The sequence below is a fragment of the Cryptomeria japonica genome, chromosome 5 (assembly GCF_030272615.1).
Source record: "Cryptomeria japonica chromosome 5, Sugi_1.0, whole genome shotgun sequence".
NCBI classification, from domain to species: Eukaryota; Viridiplantae; Streptophyta; class Pinopsida; order Cupressales; family Cupressaceae; genus Cryptomeria; species Cryptomeria japonica.
In genome coordinates this window covers 650,046,984-650,069,405 of record NC_081409.1, presented here as the reverse complement: position 1 = coordinate 650,069,405, position 22,422 = coordinate 650,046,984, and the positions used below count along the sequence as shown (strand labels likewise).

At 37.2% G+C, this 22,422-nt stretch overlaps 1 protein-coding gene across 2 annotated transcripts in view; it reads right to left on the bottom strand.

Annotated features, from left to right (window-relative positions):
* Positions 1-494: 494 nt before the first annotated feature.
* LOC131078171 (MADS-box transcription factor 23) overlaps positions 495-22,422 on the bottom strand; it is a 174,679-nt gene continuing 152,751 nt past the window's right edge. For both annotated transcript variants that reach the window (XM_059221572.1, XM_058015844.2), the window contains 2 exons: positions 1,010-1,051; positions 495-923 (listed from right to left, as the gene is read on the bottom strand). In XM_059221572.1, coding sequence (XP_059077555.1) covers positions 801-923; positions 1,010-1,051 — 165 coding nt within the window. In that variant the 3' untranslated portion in view covers positions 495-800. The remainder of the gene's footprint in view (positions 924-1,009; positions 1,052-22,422) is intronic.

Here is a 22,422-nt window from a genome sequence, read left to right as displayed (position 1 = left end):
AAATTGGAATTCTAAAGTTCAAACTCAAAACATGTGGACATAAATTGGACGGTAATCTATTTGGTTGGAGAACACTCTCCCACCCCCAGCCTATTTTTTTCTTGTTCCTGGCTAAACATCAAAGCTAATCACAAAAATGTTAGAAATATTTTACCTTAAGCCCAAATAATTAAATTATACATTTCCAAATAGATTTTAGCATTTCTAAGGAAAGAGTCTTGTTCACAAACAAGGAATTTCTACTCTATTCCCAATTAAATGCCTGGCACAGCATACCAGTGGCTTTTACCAATCACTTATTGAAGCTAAAGTTCTGCACTTAAATATGGAAACTTCTTTGAAAATATCTTTTGAGGAGATGCATTAGAGCCCAAAAGAGCACACAATTTATTATATTTATTATTTTTTTTGTAACAGAAAAATAATTTATGGAAATTCTGATGCCATGGTTTGTTAAAAAGTTTGGAATCTGATCTTTACAAATAAGGGTATCATAAAAGAGAACCATAAGGCGCTTTGAAATTTACTCTTGGATTTTTTTTCAATTTCATATAATTACTTTTAAAAGAAAAAATACTCAAGGTCCAATAAGTCTATAGACAGTAAACAATGTTACAAGATTTGTGAGTCTAATGACTCTAATGGAATCTTTGGATTTGTAAAGTATATGATCTTCTTAAAGAGAGTTGAACTTCACAGCGTCTTAAATGAGTTCATGTAAGACTGCACACACAATCTCTTCATTAAAATTTGTCTTTCGAGAGAAAGGAGAATCATTTAGCAGCAATTATCATAATGAATTACGTGAGATTAAGGTTAGTTTGAGGCAGATCTTGTTGAGTTGCAGCATCTGTTTCCAAATAATCGTTGACTCCTTCGATGATGTCAACATTAAGGTGGCATGCCTTGTGATTTCTACCAATCTGTATCATGTTTACAATTCCTTTCTGGTCAAAAGAAATATAGATATTATGATAGCAATGAGAAAAAGTATAAGACAGTCTGATACCTTTCTTTCCAGATTAGCGCTTTCCAGTCTAAGCAGTTTTTCCTGCATTACAATAAATCATCAGCCATTACAAAAATAGCGTCAGTACAGGTGTCATGAGCAAGGAATGTACGGGACCTCTGTTTATGTAGCGTCTAGCAATTCCAATTTAAAATGCAAAACATGCTAAAAGGACATCAAATAAAGATAAAATGAGATACAAGTACAGGACTGACTTAAAAACCAATGCGAATTTATTATATGAATCCTTAAGATCAGTTCAAAACCACCCGCTTCCTCTAAGCTATTACGATACAATCTAAGTTGTATTCTGTTTGTCTCATCTTTTTATGCATGTCTTTGGATTATTTCTCATCTATTGTGATTTGAAATATTTGGTTAGAGCGTAATAATAAGATTTTTAAACAAACAAGTTCTTCCTTGGCTGAGGTTTTATTAAGGATTGAATCTTCCATCTCTGAAGTTGCTTTGTCTTTTATCTATAAGAATTTGGAAACCCTTACCTCTTTTTCTCATTGGAATGGTAGGGTAACTCAAGTTTGGAGAATGTTATCAGTCTTACCTTCTCATGGATCTATTTTAAATAAGACTAATGCTATAAGTAAGAGAAATTTTGCTTGCTGGAAACCTCTTCCGCAAGGGCACTTTAAATTGAATTTTGATGGTGCTTCTCGTGGGAACTCTGGCCTAGCAGGGGCAGGTATGGTAATTTATGATCATAAGGTAAGATTTATTCAGGCTTGTTGTCATGCAATTGGTTTCAAGTCTAACAATTGTGCAGAATTCTTTGTTTTGTTCTTTGGTTTGGATATGGCTATATCTTTGGGAATTAAGGACTTGATAATTGAGGGTGATTCTATGGTTATTATTCAAAGTGTCATGAAAAAGAAGTCGAATAGTTGGCAATTACAATATATACTTGATCATATTTTGCAAAAATTAGACTTTTCAGATTCCTTCTTGATTTCCCACTGTTATAGGGAAGTGAATAAGATTGCAGATTTCTTGGCTAACTTAGTCATTGACAGTGATGCTAATATGTGGGAGGTAAGTGTGGATGAGATCCCTTCCTCGGTTTTTGAATATTTGAAGTAACGAAGGGCATAGTTGTAGTCTTCATCAACCTCCTTATTTGGTGTGGGTTCTGCTATGCTTGATCACAATGTTTATTTTGACATGGTGTCTGATTATGGTTTCATTTCTGCTATGTGGTATCATTCTAACTAGTGGTTGGAGAATTGTGTTTCATAGACAGGTGGTTCAGACTGGTGTTTTTTGGCAGCAATGGATATGCATCCTTCGGTGATCATACTTTAATCTTCCTTCTATATGCTTCTATTGGTGGCTTCCTTTATATCTAATGTGGCTTATGTAATTGGGATGGGTTTTTTGATGTACTATGCCAATGGGCATTTGGTATTGGGTAGAATAGGCTTGTGTTACTTAAGCAATACTAAAAGGTTTTCTTACTGTTTCTTTCCCTTCAGTACTTTTTGAACCAAACACTGTAAAAAACTTTTAAAATTTAATATAATTCAGTGGTTCTATCCACTTTTATCAAATAAAATAAAATAAAGAAAATTAGCATGTAATTATTAAATATTTCCTCCAATTTTTTAAGATTGCTTAAGTTCAACGACAGATAAACATTGACACTTTGATTAGTTTATTGGACATAAAATACTCCAAGTCTCCAACTTGTCAAATCTTGGATTCTATGAGCAACTTTTCAAAACCATTTCGTTGAAGCTAAAATTGAATAGTTGCTTTTCAAAGATGTCGAGAGCAACTTTTGCTGCAGACACTCAGTTCAGCACAAATCAATTCAATAGACTTATACAAGTATATCAATACAAAGGAAAGAACACAAATCTATTCAATAAATTTGTACATCTATAGCAAATCAAGGGAAATAAATATTATAAGTAACACATTGCGTAGAAAAAATACACAAAATTCTTATATTTATAGAATAAAGAGCTTATAAAAGTCTCTTAAAAAACAGATGCGCTGCGAATCCATTCTCTACTCCCCGCCTCTAAATCATAAAATAACCCAATTTAATATCCTACTTTTAATTATAATCACCGTCTCCTAATTTAGCTCAAACTCACTGCCAATCCATCCTCTATTCCCTGCCTCTAAATCATAAAATAATCCAATTTAATACCCTACCTCTAACTATAATCACCGTCTCCTAATTTAGCTCAAACTATATTTTTGGCAAGTATGTAATTGATGTTTCCCTAATAGGCTAGGCTGTTATAAATCATTACTAAACTTAGCAAGTTTAGTTAGTCATGCCTTTCTTATTTTGAGGAGTTGGTTTGTATCATTCTTTCATTTTGAAAATTTTGAATCTCTTGGTTCAAAGCTTACACATAAACAAATTTTAACAAAACAGAGCACTAAAAATCTTAACAGCTTAAATATTACATTTATTTTTTTGGTAATGCATGATTGCATTTTATCTTAGGATGTTACTACATCAAACATCAAGAAGAGAGTTTTGAATAGATGATAGAACCACCCTTCTAACTTGAAGAATCAAACCATGGTGTTCCCTTCCACCAGATTAGATATCTTTTCAAATCATCACTTTTTTCTTTGCTCACCTCCAACCGCTTGTTGGAATAGAGATCCTCTTTTTCCAACCTGTCTTCTTTGTTTTTTCCCAGCACCTTGAAGGCTTAGCAGTTCTCCTCCACTAAAAATCATCATTGCTCTTTACACCATTTGTATAACCTGCACATAAATCATTTTAAACGAAAGTAAAATTAACAGAATACAAATTTCTCATAAGTGCTTCCTCCTCCACATAATGCCATTTAGGCATGCTTTCAAGTTTTTTTATGATGATATTCTACTCCCTCACTGATACGATTCTCTAGACATTCATCTACCTCCTTTTCGCAATTTGTGTTCTCTAAAAATATTAAATCTTTATCACATATGAAGCTTCTAAAGATCTGCATAACTGTTGCAGCTTCCTGTCCAATGTGAGCTGGTTCAACTGCTGCAACAATTTGGGACTCCTCTTGTGATAGGCTGCATTCCTTCTCATTCCAGTCTTCCAACTCTCCTCTTTCTGCATTGTAAGCTTCAATGCCTTCCCCTTCTACAAGGTAACGCCTACTCAACAAATCCATAAAGCGCAGCTATCTCTTCATCTTCATGCCATACAAATATTTCTACTCTCTATGACCCTTGGAATATCCTATTCAATAGTCTTTTGTCCATTAATATTTTTGCCGACTCTTCAGAAATTCTATCTTTCCTCGCTCTAACATTTCCACTCCTTGTCTAATCCTTAACTCCATGGCTTTTCTCTTTGAGTATGGCACTTGCCCACAAGATCAATAATTTTTGTCACTAATTTTATTCACCTTCTGATTACTCTTCAACACCTTTACTGTAGATTTTTTTTTTCTTTGCCCTCTTATTGTTACATGTCACATAATCTTCCAACATGCACCACACCCCCCTTCAACTCAAACTGTAATTGATGTACCTCCTTCAATTTGCAAGTTGATATTTCATAAACCAATACAAATTAAATTCAAACTCTCAACGATCTTCACATTAGACAGCTACACCTGGCAACACGATATAAATCAACTACAATAAAAAAAGGACTTTCCAATTCCTTGTATATCCTTACAAAGCCATTACCTCACTTAATACTTTATTATAACTCTGGTATAGCAGTCCCCTCATCAGCATGGCACAGTTGGAAAGGAAAGATATTGAGAATGGAAAATTAGGCCCATAGAGAACTCAAACCTCCAACTAGTGTTCATTAAAAAAAAAAGTCTCACCATTAATGCTCTTTAAACAAGTCACACTCTCATGCTAACTGTTGGAGGTGAGATCACCCATTATTTATTATCATGTCAATTGTCTGGCCTCTTCACAAATCAATGCTGCTCAAATACTATCATATATATTTTGGGGTTTATTTTCCTTGACGATTCGAAGGAATGACCTTATTTCCATTCTTAATGGCCATTCTCCTATGATGACCGCATCCTCAACAAAATTCCACTCACAACTATCAAATTCAAATATATAAACAACTCTCTGACCTCAGACAACTTGATAGCCAAGAAAATTGTAGTTGGATGTAGAAATTCCATGCCGCTTTTAACACACAAATTTTGTACCTGATAAAAAACTTTCTACCCTCAACTGTTGAATACTTCAATGCAATTGCAGGTTCGAATCTCATCCACAAAAAACTTGGATTGGAACAGTTGTTCTACATAGAGCAGCCAAGCAATCATGGACACACTGAACTACCAAACTAACATCAAATAAAGATTCAACAGTAAAGAAAATATCAAACGAACACTCCTCTCACCAATCACAAAAATCGGTTCCTCCTCTTACCAATCACACCAACAGACTTGTTATCCTCAAATTTGGAAGATTGCAAAATATTGTACATTCAACCTCTGGTGTTCCGACTCTGATACCAAATTGATTCAGACACTCTGCTCAACACAAAATCAACTTAATAAACTTATACAACTACATTAACGCAGAGAGGAAAAAATATTATAACACATTGCCCTGAAAAAAATACACAGAATCCTTATATTTACAAAATAAAGGGCTTATAAAAACCTTTGTACAAAACAGATGCATAACCAATCCATCCTCTATTTCCTACCCTTAAATCATAACATAACCCGATTTAATATTTCAGGTCCCTAATCACAATCACCAGCTCCTAATTTAACTCAAACTCGTATTTTTGGCAAGTACGTAAATGTTGTTTCGCTAAGAGGCTAGGCTGTTACAAATCATTGCTAAACTTAGCAAGTTCAGTTAGTCATGCCTCCTTATTCTGAGGAGTTGGTTTGCATCGACTTTTCAAACCAGTTTCATGATGGAGGGGCATCCATGTGAAGGAAAAATCCAATTTTGAAATTTTCAATTTTGCTTCTTGTAGGCCTTTGACCAGCTTATTAAGGACCCCAATATGGTAGTAGTGGGGTGGAACAGGCTGTGAGGAGAGGGATCCCAAAATGAATCAAAGACTGATAGATTTAATTGGTTTTGTAATTAATGTTTTGGTGTGTGCCTCTTTCAGATTGGGCGTAGCTTTGGTGTGGTAGTGCGTTTGTGGCTGCAAATAGGTATTGAATGATTGAATCTGGGGAATATGGAGGGGTGTAAGGGAAGGACGTTTCAAAAAATAATTGCAAAAGATTCAAAAGAGGTGGCTGAACGAAGCATTCGGCAGCAGCAGTTTTGGAGTGGTAAGGGCTGCGTAGGATTGGAAGGAGCTTGGGGTGTGTAACAATGAAAAGGAGGAGGTAGCACTAAAAGACAAAGGAAGAGGGCTGTGATTGTGTGAGATGGGAGCTGCGTAAAAGGTTTTTCTTGCGGGTTTTCTAGAACCTGAATGCAAGGTTGCGTAGGTGATGGGAGGACTGCCTCGAGAATGTGAAGGAAGATGACTTTCTACGAGTTTGAAGAGAGCATGTGAATAAATTAGAGGAGCCAACAAAAGATATAGAACATTGCAGACTGCAATCAAGATTTATGTGGAATGTGAGTAAATTAGAGGAGCCAACAAAAGATATAGAACATTGCAGACTGCAATCAACATTTATGTGGAATGTGTGCATATTAGAATTTGCATAGTTTGTTTGCATTATAAGGCAGATTAGAGAAAGGCCATCTAATAGATGTAACTATTTTGTTATACATTAGATGAATAATATTAATTTTTGTTGTGTAGAGAGTTTCTGCATGTGCTTCTTATTTTGTCTTTGAGTTTGAGTCGTAGGTAGGTGAGTTTCATATTGCATCAGTGGTATCAGAGCTAGAAGATTTTGAGTGTGCAGACAGATTTGTCAGAGGGAGGCATCTTGCACCAAAATCAAGCTTGTGATTATTGTGAAAAATGTATGCAAGAAGAATCTTGTGCAGTTGGAGTAGAGGTGGAGTTATAAATGGAGGAAGAAAGCCTCCAAATGTTGTTTATATTGATGATTTTAGAGCCTTTAGTAGGCAAGTTGAAGCCATACAAAAAGACATTAGAGGAGGGTTTGCTTGCAGAAGGCAGCCTGAAAGTCAAGAGGATAAAACTGTAGAAGATGTAGATGATGAAAGAAATGATAAAGATCCTTTCGTAAGGGCATCGATGGAGCAGTCAACGGTTAGGAGGGACCTCAAAGAGGTCATTCCGGACCGGGCAGCAAGAGTAAACACAACGGAAATAAGAGGATATGATGGAGGCAATGCAAAACTGAATGAATTAGATCATGACAATTGATTACAGATAACCGGTAACATCCGGGTTACAAGATTCGGCTCACTGGCCTGCTACATAAATGCTCAATTACGGACCTCTGAATCTAAGGATATATCTTCTATATTCTAACTAACTGATTTTTAATGCTCAATTACAATGATTTATATGGTCTAGAGTGATCCGGTCAACCCAAGAGGGATCAAATGCCGAAGAACAAGATCAAACGTATAAAACAAACAACGATGCCTTTGCCAAAGAGATTCCTCCGGAAATTCCAAAGGATGAAGTGTGGATCAAAGAAAAGGTCGGCCACATGCCAAGGAACATCGGAATCAACAAATCGGGCTTCGCAAGCTACGGAAAGGATCCGGTGGATTCACCAATGCAAATAGGTCCAAGTGGTTCCAGTGCCAGAAAACTGTCTCGGAATCTGGAATCGATAACTTGCCAGAAAATGATCCAAATGCTTCACGGTTTAGGAATAAAGAAGATGATCATGTCCTCAAGAAAAATCCAACTCCGCAAGATCCGGTGAGCCAAGGCAAGAGAATGTAGAAAGAAATGCTAAAACTGCAAAACAAAAAACACACAAAAAACATATATTTTTGGTTGATGCAAGTTTGCCAAGAACTGGGGATGCTCCTGCATCAATTGATAAGAATGGGAAAGAGACTGGAGATTGATGTTCCTACATTCAATGAGAACTTAATGTTGACAATAGACACTGCATTGATGTTCAAATATTGTCATTGATAGCAACCTGGGTTGGATATCCAATCCACAGTTCAAAATTCATTCATACTGGAAGATTGATTGAGGTCCAGTGAGGTCCAGTGAGAAGAATAAGTCATCTAACAGATTGTACAGTGTTTTAATTGGCGGTTTAGTTGTGTTGAGTATCTGGTGTTGCAATCTCAAAGATGCATTGTGGATGTGTAAATTACCTTATTCCAAGTTTGTGGCCTCCAATGTTGAGTCTTGTGTAAATTGGAAGATCTGGTAGACAGGTTTTCTGGTAGAACAGTGTTCATCAACAGTATCATGTGAAGATTCGTTGTGTGGATCGTGCGGAGTGATTTTAGCGGTTGTTTTCGTGATCGAGGTTGTTGAGCCGACATGTGGGAAGTGTGTGGATAATTTTTTTTGGCCCGCTTGGTTGTTTTGGATCGAATTGAGCCGACCTTGGGTAACATGTTTCATTTATGTGTTATGCGTTTTTGGGCTGACATGAAATAAACCTAAATTGTTGATGTGGATATATTAGGCCGATTGATATGATTATTTGAGAGATCGATGGTGATGTGTGATGCGTCTATGAGTGATTGTGTGCAATTTCAAGTGCGTCGTTGAAGGATTTGTGCTCCGAATTACAACAAAATATCATAACAGAGCAATGTCGCAGAATTTGAGTAAGATACAGTATTTTGTGCTTAAGTGGAACTATGCTCAAACATTTATTGATGCTATTCAATAGTTCAAACCTTCTTGTATATTTTGTAATCCCTTTGTAAGGCAGTGAACCTTCCGGGTTGTAGCCCTTATTGTAATTTTGAGCAATGAGCTCTAGGCAGTGTACCTGAATGCATGTGCATTCCCATTGTAATATTTCACTTACTCCTAACAAGGTATTATCTCATTGTGGGTATGTTCCCACCACGGTTTTTCCCTTAACCAGGTTTTCCACGTATAAATTCGGTGTTGTGGATGCTTGTCTTATGTGTTTACATCTTTCTTTTGTTGATTTGCATTAGATGGTTGAAGAATCAGTTTAATATTGTTAAAGATTGCAGAACACTGATTCACCCCCCCCTCCCCCCAACCTTAGTGTTCCTTGATTCCAACACTTAAATCTAGAGGAGTTGATAGACTAGATAAATGGTATGGAGGAATATTTTGAATTCGAAGAAGTGGAAGATCCTGATAGAGTGAGGTTTGCGAAAACAAAGTTGAAAGGCTATGCCTTTATTTGGTGGAAAGAGGTACATCTTAAAAGAGGAAGAAAAGGAAAAGACAAGATTTAGAAAAGGGGCATAATGATAGAAAAGATGAAGAGGCAATTTATTTTAATGGATTATAAGCTAGATTTGTTGAAGAAAATGCAGAGCCTGAGATAGGGAAGCGGAACTATAAACGAATACGTAGAAGAATTTCATAAAATTTTAATTTAAATGGGTCATTCAAAAGTGGACAAGGAGAAGATATCCTGTTATATCAATGGGTTGAAACCAAGTATCCAAGTGGAGTTATTATTGATAAGGGTTTACACCATGGAAGATATATTCCAATTTTCTTTGAAAATTGAAGAGAAAATAAATAAAATATTTGAGAGTAAACAAAGAGGAAGAGGCAGAAATAAAAAGAAAGAGGGAAGGTCATATGAAGTTTGGGATGAAGATTCTAATAAAAAAAAACATAAATTTGAAGGCCAAGGTAGCATCAAAACTCAGAGGTATGATGATTCACATGGTCCTAGAGATCAAAATTCAAGAGGTAGAGGAAGATCGGGTAGAGATTTCAAAAGAGAAAATTTTAGAGGAACCTGTTATAAATATGGTGAAGAAGGTCATAAGGCCTATGAATGTCCTCGTGAAGAGGAAAGACTAGAAAGAAGATCAAAAAATCAGAATATAACAACAAACATCAATGAAGAAGAAGCACATTCATCACAGTTAGAAGAAGCCGAAGGAGGTGAAGTCCTAGTGACAAGAAGAGCATTGTTAAGTGAAGACAATGAACTTGATCAAAGGAAGAAGTTGTTTAAAACAAGATGCAAGTGTGAAGGGAAAGTTTGTAGCGTCATCATTGATAGTGGAAGCATGGACAACCTTGTGTCAAAAGAAATAGTGAGAAAGTTGAAGCTTGAGAAGAAGAAACACCCGAATCCATATAGGATAGCATCGGTACAAGATGATAAGAAACTTTTGTTAAGGGAACAAAGTGTGGTAAGGTTTAAGATAGGCGATTATTTTGATGAAATATTATGTGAAATCATTCCTATGGCTGCATGCTATATGTTGCTACAAAGACCTTGGCAGTATGATAGGAAAGCAATGCACGATGGTTATGCTAATACTTAAATTGACTAAGGATGGAATAAAACATAAGTTAAAACCTTTGAAAAATAATGTGGTTCAAGTTTGTAGGATGCAAGGGTTTGTTTAGTAGATAACTTAGATGGTATGAAACAAAAACATGTTGAGAAGGAAGATTTACTGAAGCATATCAACGCCGTTGACAGAGCATAGAAAGAGCTGATTTTAGGTGGGAGGAAGGTTGGAGTAGAAGGTAAAGTAAAATCGGATTTTTATAAGTTCTTTGATATGAATGAAAGTAAACAGATAGAGTAAATAATTGTAGCAGTTGATAACTTTGATAAAGTCAAATTTGAGAAGCATGATGAGGAGGTAAATGAGGGTTTTATAGTAAACCTTTATTTGAGAAAATTACTAATAAAGACCTCTTGATTAGTGATCATGATTCATGTTGGTGATATTTCCTGCTACCTCCAACCCTAAGGACATCATAATGCTCTAGGCCATGGAATTAAAGCCATAGCACTCAATTCAAATGATCAACAGGTTGAAGAAAAGAAAACACTACACAACAAGCCTTTATCAAGCCTTCTTCACATCGAGCTCTACCTAAATCAGGAGGGTATTCCTATTTCAGACCTGTATGCTCAATATGCTTTCAAACTTGTCGTAATCATACAGGTTCACAACTGGTACATATTTCTCAGCTATAAGGGGATTTTTTACAATTGCTCTGTACACATCCCTAATCCCTCAAGCTCTGCAATCTAGCTGAGAAATCAATACATACGTTACCCCAAGAGGACAAGGAAATACCAAAAATACATAATGAGATCTACTCATTAAGAAATTCACGAAGAAAGAAAGAAAGGAAAAGAAATGATTCATAAGAGACACTTCTAAAACTAATTCACAAGCAATTTCTGCAGTCCAGTGCATGTCCAAGGGAACAGATTCACACCCACAAATTCAAAGATCAAACCCATATTGCAAGATAATTCTAATTAGGGAGTTTTCAAAATATTAATGCCTGACATTAATATAACCCCAACTGCCTATTGTATAAATTATTCTTATTAATCCATTATGCAGTTCCAGAATTCATTGTAATATGTAAATAGAATTTAATTCCTTCCTTGAAGGAAACCAATAAACATAATCACACACTGATAAAAAATATAAGGATGAACCCAAATATCCTTAATATATTAATTTATTTGAACTCTGAAAATACAAAAGGAGACAATCTCTACAAGATTTAAACACTATGTTCATTACTAATTGAATCTTACAAAATGAAAGAGAGCTCTCCCTCTCTATGAGCTTACTTGAAACCACTAGATTAGCATAGTCCTGCTTCTACCCACCCAGAATACAAAATTTTTAGAATCCCTTATTACAACCTTGGTATCCCTTTTATAACAAGGAATGCTATAAGCTTTAGGCTATTTACATGTGTCCAATTCCTTTTACCTAATCATCCTATTTGTAAAATATGACCCAATGAAGTTGGTTGCCTCTATTTTGTCCTGAAGTGAAATTGCCTGGCTGGTTATACATGAAATCCTTCATGCCTAGATCAGATTGCTTCCATGAAAATCAACCACCCTATGTGCCAAATTACCACTGACCATGGGTGGTTATTGATGCAGAGAAAACCAGGATGAGAGGTTCCCATTACTCATCCTGGTAGGGGAGACCTTTGAGAATTTCCAATGAGCAGAATTATTGGGCTTCAAAACCCCATGTCCTGTGTCTTCATCCTTTGTTGTCTCCATAGCTCTCTGCTTCCAAAGGGAAAACTTAGTTGCCATGGAGATCGAAATTATTTGCAAGCTGCAAACCAATCTTGCAACTGTACTTTGAGCTTCTTGTTCCTCTCTAGCAACTGTGTGTGCTTTCAATATCCCTTCAACTACACAACAGACTCTTAATATGCATTTCTTCAAGACTCCTACAAATTCTCTGCAATGCGGTCTATTCTTACACACTTTCTTGGGCCAAGTCATGACTATATCATTCATAAGCTTCTTCTAGGTTCCTTTTGGGTACAATCTGGTAATACTGATTTTGTATATATAACATTGTCATGCTATTCTAGTTGAACACATTGCCTGAAACATTTAGTGGTGACGGCCAGTTGTCAAGTTCACACATTCGATCTGATCTACATATTGTATTGATTTATGCAAATCAGTCTTTTCTACTTTGGTGTACAAGGAAACTTGTGTGAACTACTCATAATGATCTTGATTTTATAACATCTGTTTGTGACTCAGTGGCTATCATATCCCTCATGAGATTCTTAGGGCAATCTTGCAAGTTTTGATGGCATAGCTAATAATTCGGGCTTTCCTTGATTGTCGAGACCTCTTCATCTGAAACTCATCGTGTACCAAATTCCATCTATTAATCCACCTCCTCTAGTGAGCAACCACGAACAACCCCCAACTGATCCATGTCAGTATTTCTTTGCCCACATGGCACTATATGGCGACTGTTAATTCGTTGTGACCCTTTAGACAAAATAGGATATTCAAAATGGATCCTGTTTATAATCTTTACAAGTGATATGTCCCTTAGTGGGGACCACCCAGACTTCATCTCACTGCTTACCACGTTCACCCGCAAAGTATTCACTCTACCTTACACAACCATAGTGGTAATGCAGGGTCACATATTCTCCTGGCCGCTGAAATGTCCCCCTTACTTTTTTTTTCAATTTTAAACACCACAATGCACCCGTTAAGGTTAGGAAAGAGAAATACAACAGTGCAAAAAGATAACCCTTCCACTTTTTGATCACCAAGAGCCTAGTGTGGGAAGATGAGAGAATACAATGAATAGGGGATCATTAGCTCCAAAATAAACTGAAAATACAATGCTGGGCGGCAAGCCAACCCCTTCCACTTGTCCAACAAGCAAGAACAACTTAATGTAGAGTCACTCTACCACTTTCAAGTGGGAGGACAATTATTATAGTTCTGAAAATAGATCTCTCTACCACTTTTTAGTGGGAGGACAGTTATTACAATTCTAAAAATAGATCACTCTACCACTTTTTCAGTGGGAGGACAGTTATTACAATTCTGAAAATAAGATCACTCAACCACTTATTCAACGGGAGGACTATGAAACCAACTAAGAGAAACAAATAGGCGGCTAGGCCATCCTCTTCCATGTTTTTTAGTGGGAATACAAAATGTAAAATGCAACTAAACAAGGCTGGTCAGTACTACTGATTTCAGCGTTACAATGAAAGCATTAACTTGCAGATTACAATAGCAAATGGATATCTAGACACACCAAAATGTTAGGAATCGATCCTCTAACAAATATGAACTATCCACCATATGAAAAGAATCCAAAAAGGTAAATAACTCAAGTCTGATATGAAGAACAACAAACTGAAATGACAGTCCAGCAAGAATAGAAGTCCCCTAAATGCTCATAACTTCATCCACACAGCTCCAAAAGATTAGAAACCAAATGCAAATGGTCCCTAGAACCAAGGTATCCAAACCAAAACCAACTAACCACTGCAACTCAGATGAAAACATCAAATCACGCTTTCCAATGCACCCTCCAACATGGTACGACCTAGGAAATAGGGCAATTTTCTCCATAAAATCCAAAACAGCTCCAAAAATCACGAAACTTAGCAAATTGAATCTCCTAGCCATGAGGAAAACATAGGACGAATACCCAAAACCAGCAACTGAATTCCCAGAGACTTAAGAATGAACTTCACTTTTAGTTCCATACAACCAACAAACTCCAAAACTGAAAAACAACACTCCAAAATAAAAAATACAATAAATATCTTCATCTTCGTTGAGCTCAATATGCTCCTCTAAATGAGAAACAGTCACAATATTTAGCTAGGGGCTATCTTTCAAGCTCGAAACTAAAGGTACTATGAGGTATGCATCCCTCGAAGCAAGAGTCTAGAATAATTTTGACAACATTGTTATAATAGAAATGGATAGTCTCAAATGAAGGCCAAGACACTTATTTATAACTTTCTCCCAAATCGAACCTTCTTTTCCCTCCGATGTGGGACTTAACAATGGAATTCAAATTTACTTTTTAATTTGCAAATAATACATAATATGAGTGCTCGGCATATAATTGAGAAAATGACTTTAAATATAACTTAAGCAATCCCTTAATAAATCGTCCATTTTGCCTTAAGTTATAACTCAACTTCAAACACCATTTTCCATCAAATACTAAACTCGCCAAAACAAGCTCGAAGAATATGGGAGATCAAACTTAGAGAACTCCCCTGCTAGATATAGCCACTGCATTGAGCTGCAAAAACCTTGACAAAAATAGCACTTACTAAAAATAGCATACTGCTAAAAATAGTATGTCCAAATGCATTTAAACCACATTCTAAGCAGTCATCGCAACTTACTAAAAATAGTAAGTCCAGAAAAGTCTTCAGATTCATCTGCATGTCACACCATCGTGAAGCTCTCAGAAAACCAAGACAAACCTAGAGAAATGAGTTGTCATCGCCCCCACTTACTAAAAATAGTAAGTTTACCAAACTCCCCTGCTTGCTATGCATGTAGCATCATTGTGAAGCTTTCTGAAAACTCAGAAGGAAACTTAAAATCAAAACTATAAAACTCCAACATGCAAGCCACCAAAAATGCTGAGACATCCCCTAATAAGTAGGAAACCCTAATTTATGCTTCCAACTAGCCTATGAGTCGCCGGAATAGGCTAACGACCAATTGAACTGATTACTGTTGAGAAGGGGATATTACAACCACTTCCTTTATCTCCTTTCCCGACTAACCGCAAAGTATTCACGTCAACGAGTTGCTACCTCGCGGGACTATGAAATCACTGTATTGTATGTTCCTTTTCCTCTGCATACCCGCAGAAAAATATTAAAGAGGACAAAAAGCAACATGAGAGAATAGGTGGAGCACATAAAACATAGTTTTGAGCATAAGGCAAGGGTTATAGTGTCATGCACTTTTTGAACACAATGAGACAATGTTATGCTATGGAAAGAAACAAACTAACTGGCAATAATCTATTTAGGATTTCATGAGGACACCGATTTTGGAACGAGGTTGAACCCACAAATCCACAACTTAAGTTATCGATAACTGGGAGAAGTCACTTATGAAAAAGAACACGCCCACCAAAGGGATATTTAAAATTTTACCCAAAAACAATGTTTTTATTTTTCGATTGAGGCTCTGTTGATGTGTTTTTCATGCACATGTGAACACAGAATAAAATACCTAAAGGTACCTTATCCTCTCTTGAATAAAGCTTCTCCAAATGTTGAAGATCTCGCAGAAGGATCAATCGGAGTAGCTCCAAGGTTCTTGTATGTAGAGTCTCTACGTGTGGATAAGCTTCTCGCGGTATGATGTGATTTTGCTGGAATCGCAAGGGGACTTACTTTCGACGACCTGAACGTCTGATTTGCTTTGGATATTACTGGAACGTGGAATTTCACCGGCCCTTTATTTTAAAAAAAGGAAAAAGGATAAAGGTTGGAACGGGAGCTATTTCTAACACTAAGAACGTAAGAGCAATGAATGACATTTGATGAAATTCTAACCAAGTCTTGCTTTGACATGCTAGGATCATCTCCACAAGGTTAGTGTGATCTTCTAAGGAAAGCTTTATGATGTTTAGATCACCGCTACAAGCATAGACACTGTCAGGTTGATGCATATCAATGAAGAAGCGATAATTGAAGTTAAGCTTAAGCTGAATGATTCCAATCGACTACACACGGCAAGTTTGCAATCAACAAAACGCTAGTAGTATGGATATACAAATTTCACCATTGATCATACAAATTTCCTCCATTCATCTAATAACATGAAATTAAATTTGAGAAGTATAGAGACCATGCAAATTGTAGAATCGACACATAGAATTCACCATTCCTTCAATGAAGTTTGCATGTCTTTTGCAACAACATCTTGGCAACAATCTTTGCCTTCTCTTTCTACTCTACTCTAAAATGCTATCTCTATCTCTTTTTGCTAATTCCTAACTATTAACTAATCTTTGATTATTAACTATTAACCAACTATTAACATTTACAAATGAGGAGCCAAGGCGTTATATAGGGAGCCCTTTACAAACAGACGGCTCTGATTGACTTAGAACCAATGGCTAGGATTACAAGATAGAAACCCTAATTAGGGTTTGTTACAACAAACTTCCTCTAGCCAATGAGAAAATTACATTCCAAGAGTGAGGACCAATAGGAAGCAGGGGTAGGTCCCTCGAAGTTTGTGTCATCCCCAATGAGTCAGGTACATTGAATCTGAACACACTGAGGTGGACCAATCTGACTGGAGGAATGATGACTGGGATGCCACCTTGCCTAATGCTTGTGACTTGGTTGATCCTCCTATGCCTTTGATATGATGAATGATGTACTTCCTTTGCTTGACCAGGCTTCCTTATTGTCAAGTCTTCCTTCTCCAGTAGCATATCTCGCTTTGAAGTGCTGGCAAAGCCTTTCTTTGTCATCTTGTGGTACAATGAGGTCTTGAGGCTAACTTGAACTCCTTGAACACCCCTAGTCTTCCAATGCTTCAAAGCACCTTGAGTCCTCCCTTTGTGTATGTGGAACGTCCTTGATGATGATGGACTGGGAGAGGTCGTCCTTGCCCTGGCCTGGTCTTCTTCCATCTGCAAAACCAACCTAAAGGTTATTAAGGACACATTATGAATTCATTCTAACATAGCATTTCCTACCTTAAATCATCAACAAGAAGACATTAAAATGAAGTTTTCTCAAGATTCTCCCTAGGGACAGGCCCTATAAAAATTTTGCTCTAGACCCTTTGGAAGGGTCAGGAGCGAATTTTGCATTCCTGGCCTAAATTCTTCTCACTTTGTGACCATCCTTGCTTAGATGCATGTCCAAGGATGCCCTCAATCTCAACCAACACCAAGCTTCATGCAAAATTGGAGCAAAATGGAGTTTTTAAGGATTTCGCTTTGGACCCTTTGGAAGGGTCAGGAGCGAAATTTGCATTTTAGGACAAATTCCATCATGTCTCTACTCCAAAATGCCTTCCAAGGCAAACATACGCTATCCTTCTCTTCACCAAAGCCTAGGAATCTACAACTTGACCTTCATCATGAGCAAATTAGGTGAAATTGAGAATTTCGCTCTGGACCCTTTGGAAGGGTCAGGAGCGAAATTCTTGATTTCGACTTGATCCTTCATTTTCTTCATTCCAATTTCCTTCAAAAGACAAGAATACCTCACTCCTCCTTCAAGCATGCCATAGGAATCAATGTTTTGGCTTCACACAAGGAGAAAATAGGTGCTTTGAGGAATTTCGCTCTGGACCCTTTGGAAGGGTCAGGAGCAAAATTCTTCTTTTAGGTTGATTTATCTTTCTTGGCTCCACTCTTCTCACTTTGTTCTACCTTGACTCTCCATTTGGATCCTTCTCCCATGCTTGCAACACTTTTTTTGACCTCAAAATGGCTAGAAAGGAGAATTTTGCTAAAAATCATGGCCAGGGACAGGTTTTATCTAGGATTTCGCTCTAGACCCTTTGGAAGGGTCAGGAGCGAATTTCAAGTCCTAGCCTAAAATCTTCATCATTGGTGGCCACAACCCATTCCAAGGCATGCCTAGGGGTCTTTCCAAGCCCAATCTACCTTGATCCACACTTAGCTTGACACAAAAATGAAAGGAAAAGGTGGATTTTAGGAATTTTGCTCTAGACCCTTTGGAAGGGTCAGGAGCGAAATTCGCCTTCTTGAGCTTATTTCATCATTTTTCCACATCAATTCACCTCAAAGGTCAAGGAAACATTACTCCATTCCTCTCTAGGCCCAAAAAAAAACCAAAAGTTTGACTTGTTTTGAAGGGGAAATAGGTGATCTTAGGAATTTCGCTCTAGACCCTTTGGAAGGGTCAAGAGCGAAATTCTAGTTTTTGTTCAATTCCTTCATATTTATTGATCACTAGCAACTCAAAGTAATTCCTAAGGACAAATCCAATCCTATCTCACCCTGACCCACACTTGACTTGGCACAAAACTGGGAGAAAAGAGTGGTTTTGTGGAATTTCGCTTTGGACCCTTTGGAAGGGTCAAGAGCGAAATTCACACTCTAGGCTTGATATTTCATCTTTTCAACTCCAATCTTCTTTGCAAGGCAAATATACACCACTCCACTTGCATCCACACCATAGGAACCAAAGTCTTGACCTCAACTAAGGAGAAAATGGATGTTTTCAAGAATTTTGCTCTCGACCCTTTGGAAGGGTCAGGAGCGAAATTCAAGTTTTAGGCTAAAATTCTTCATCTCCTCCACCCTTAGTCACTCCCTAAGGCAAAAAAAAATTTCAAACACTTCCCAACATGCCTTATAAACTAAAAAACTTCGTTTGAACAAGGAAGAAATTGAGGTCTATGGGGATTTTCGCTTTGGACCCTTTGGAAGGGTCAGGAGCGAAATCCATGTTCTTGGTTGGTTTTCCACTTCCTTCATCCAATTCTCCTTCAAACTTGATCAAGTTAAAGATCCTTTCTTCTCACTTAAGTGAATCTACCATCAAATTAGCTCAAGACAAGGCCATTTTCATCATTTTAGGCAAGATAGGGCGTCAAACTGAGGATTTCGCTATGGACCCTTTGGAAGGGTCAGGAGCGAAATTCTCCTTCTAGGTTGATTTCCACCACTTCATCACCTCAAACCTCCTCTCAAAGAAAAATATACATCAAAGCCTTCCCATCACGCCTTATAAGTCAACAAACTTGGTCATATCAAAGAGCAAAGTGGAGAAAAAGTGGATTTCGCTCTAGACCTTTTGGAAGGGTCGAGAGCGAAATTCATGTCTTAGTTCAAAATCTTCATCTTGTAATGCCTTCAATCACTTTTCAAGGCAAGAACATATCAAAACCTTCACAACATGTCTTGGAAACTCAGACCTTGGCCAAAACATGGAAGGAAATGAGAGCTATGGGGATTTTCGCTATGGACCCTTTGGAAGGGTCAAGAGTGAAATCCTCATTCTTGGTTGATTTTCCACTTCATTTATCCAATTCTCTCTCAAACTTGATCAATTTCAAGGTCCTTTCATCATAATCAAGGCAATCCACCATCAAACTAGCTCCAGACAAGGCCAACCTAGGGCCTAAGGCAAAAAAGAAGGTCAAATGGAGGATTTCACTCTGAACCCTCTGGAAGGGTGAGAAGCGAAATTCTCCTTCCAAGTTGATTTCCATCATTTCATTGCCTCAAATCTCCTCTCCAAGGCAAATATGCATCCAAGTCTTCCAAACCATGCCTTAGAAGTTTCAAACTTGGTCAAGTTAAAGAGCATAATAGAGGAAATATGAATTTCACTCTGGACCCTTTGTAAGGGTCAAGAGCGAAATCCATGTCTTAGGTCCAAATCTTCATTCCTCAATGCTTTCAATCACTTCCCAAGGCAAGAACATATCAATCTACCCCCACCATGTCCAAGGAACAAGGATGTTAGCCCAAACAAGGGAGAAAATAGTGTCTAGGGAGAATTTTGCTCTGTACCCTTTGGAATGGTCAGGAGCGAAATTCACATTTAGGCTCAAATCTTGACTTCATTTCTTACATTTCTTCATCCAAACAAGTATTTTGCCCTCAATAATTCATGGGAATGAGTTAGTTCTAAGTTTGGGTCAAAGTAGAATGTCTTATGGAGAATTTCGCTCTAGACCCTTTGGAAGGGTCAGGAGCGAAATTTGACATTTTGGTCTCTCCGTCAAGATTCATATATGGAATATAAAATTTAAGTATAAGTGACATTTCTCTTATACTTTAAGTTATATTCCATATATACTGTCAGGATGTTTGAGAGTGGTTTCGGACCTCTAGGAGTTATAATGCAAAATTTAGTTTTTGGAGGATTCTTCAATTTTCCAGACAGACAAATTCTAGGATCGGGATGACATTCCAGACAACCAAATTTCAGGACATTGGAAGATCAGGATGATATTCCAGACTTTATCACTCACCAATTTGACCTAACTCAGACCTTCAAAGATGACATTCACTCACCAAGCTTCATTGACCTCCTCAAACTCAAACAAGACACAATTAGCAACTAGAGAAAAACCTTGTCCTAAGGAAGACTTTCAAAGATGACCCTAACTCGGAGCATCCACTAACTCACCTTTAGCTAAAACAAAGCCTGCTCTCTTAGTGATCCCTCTGGCAACACTCAGCATGCAAAGGCTAATAGACAAAACCCTAAAAGACATAGAAACAAACACCAGAAAGCAAAAAAGTAGGGGTCCCCATTTGCAATGGGGCGACATGTGAATACGTCACAACAGGCTCCCACATTTTGAAAATTTTGAGGTTACTAACATATTCCTTGTTAGGAAATGAGAAGATTGGGACTTTTGATTATTATACTAACGCTGTTTTAAAAGAAGGAAATCATATTGCATCAATATTATGCCTTTTAGAAGACATTGAAACAATAAAAAATCATGAACAAAACAAAAGGTGGAAGGAGGGGGAAAAGCTAAACTAGTTAAAGATGTAAGGTTATACTTTCTTGAAATTGTGAAAAATGATTTGCATAATGAGATTAATGAGATAAAGAATACAAAGAAGATGGTTCAGATGGATGTTGATAGTGTTGATTTGTATGTAGGGAAAGATTGTATGATGTTGCAAAAGATGTGAGAAGTGAAAGAAGGATGAAAGAGGATAACATTGTGAGATTGCACAAAGTATTGGACATGAGATTCTAATGGACAAAAAAGAGAGATGGATCTAAGATAGGTATAGGGTCTACAAATGTTTTTGAGTTGTGATCCAGGAAACATTTTCTTCTTTCCATGGGTGTCTGATGCAAAGGCATCAACGTAGAGGAAAACTATAATTTTGAATTTTCCAATTTTACTTTTTGTAGGCATTAGATTGTGGGTGTGTGCCTTTTGACCAACTCATTAAGGACCCCAATATGGTAGTAGTGGGGTAGAATGGGTTGTGAGGAGAGGAATCCCAAAATCAATAAAAGACTAACAAATTTAATTGGTTTTGTCATTAATGTTTTGGTATGTGCCTCTTTTAGATTGGGCATATCTCTGGTGGTGGGTAGTGCATGTGTGGTTGTAGATAGGTATTGAATGATTGAATCGATAAAGGAATATGGTGTTGGAATCAATGAACACTAAGAGGGGGGCGAATGAATGTTCTGCTACTTACAAATTTATAAAATTGATTATGTAACCACAAGATACAAAGAACAGAAACTATAATGCAGAAACACAAAGCAAATAACCACACAACCATAACACCGAAATTTTTACATGGAAACCTAGAAAGGGAAAAACCATGGTGGGATTGAGTACCCACAATATTATTATACTATGGCCAGTAGTAAAACAATATTACAAAGGTGGAATGCACTTGCCTTCAAGCACATTGCCTAAAGCTCACTGCTAAATTACAAAACAAGGCTGCAACCTCTAAGGACTCACTATCCTACAAATAAGATATAGAAGCAAATACGATGTTTGAAATGGAATATAGCATCTACAAATGCCAGGAATCAGTTTTGGTTAGGCTCAAGAATGATCCGTTGTCACTGCTCAAGAAAACTACTTTGCTACATGTACCAGATCATGAAAAATTAAGATACGCACGTGAAACTGTACTCAAATGCTTCCAACACAATCTTGCACACACAAACACCACCTAAAATGATCATCCAAGTCAATCTAATATATCCGCACCACTAAAATAGATCTTCAACTAGTCGGCTTCACAAAACAACAAAATGTGAAACATGTAGGTTCATGTCGGCTCAAAACAGTGCAAATCCAAATACTGGACCTAAAACATATGATCACAAGCTTTCCATAAGTTGGCCCAATCACCTCGAACTCATCAACATCCACCAAAATCACCTCAAGGAATCCGGATCACACGCTACACCATCAAACATAATGATGAATCACCATAAGGATACATGACCAAGAAAATTGCACTAGAATCAGCACCGGAGGCTAGGATTGCATGAAAAGTTGCCTCACATATCCAATCAACTATTCCAATCACCGCAACTAAAACTGCATCATCGGAAATGAATAATGCTTATCGAA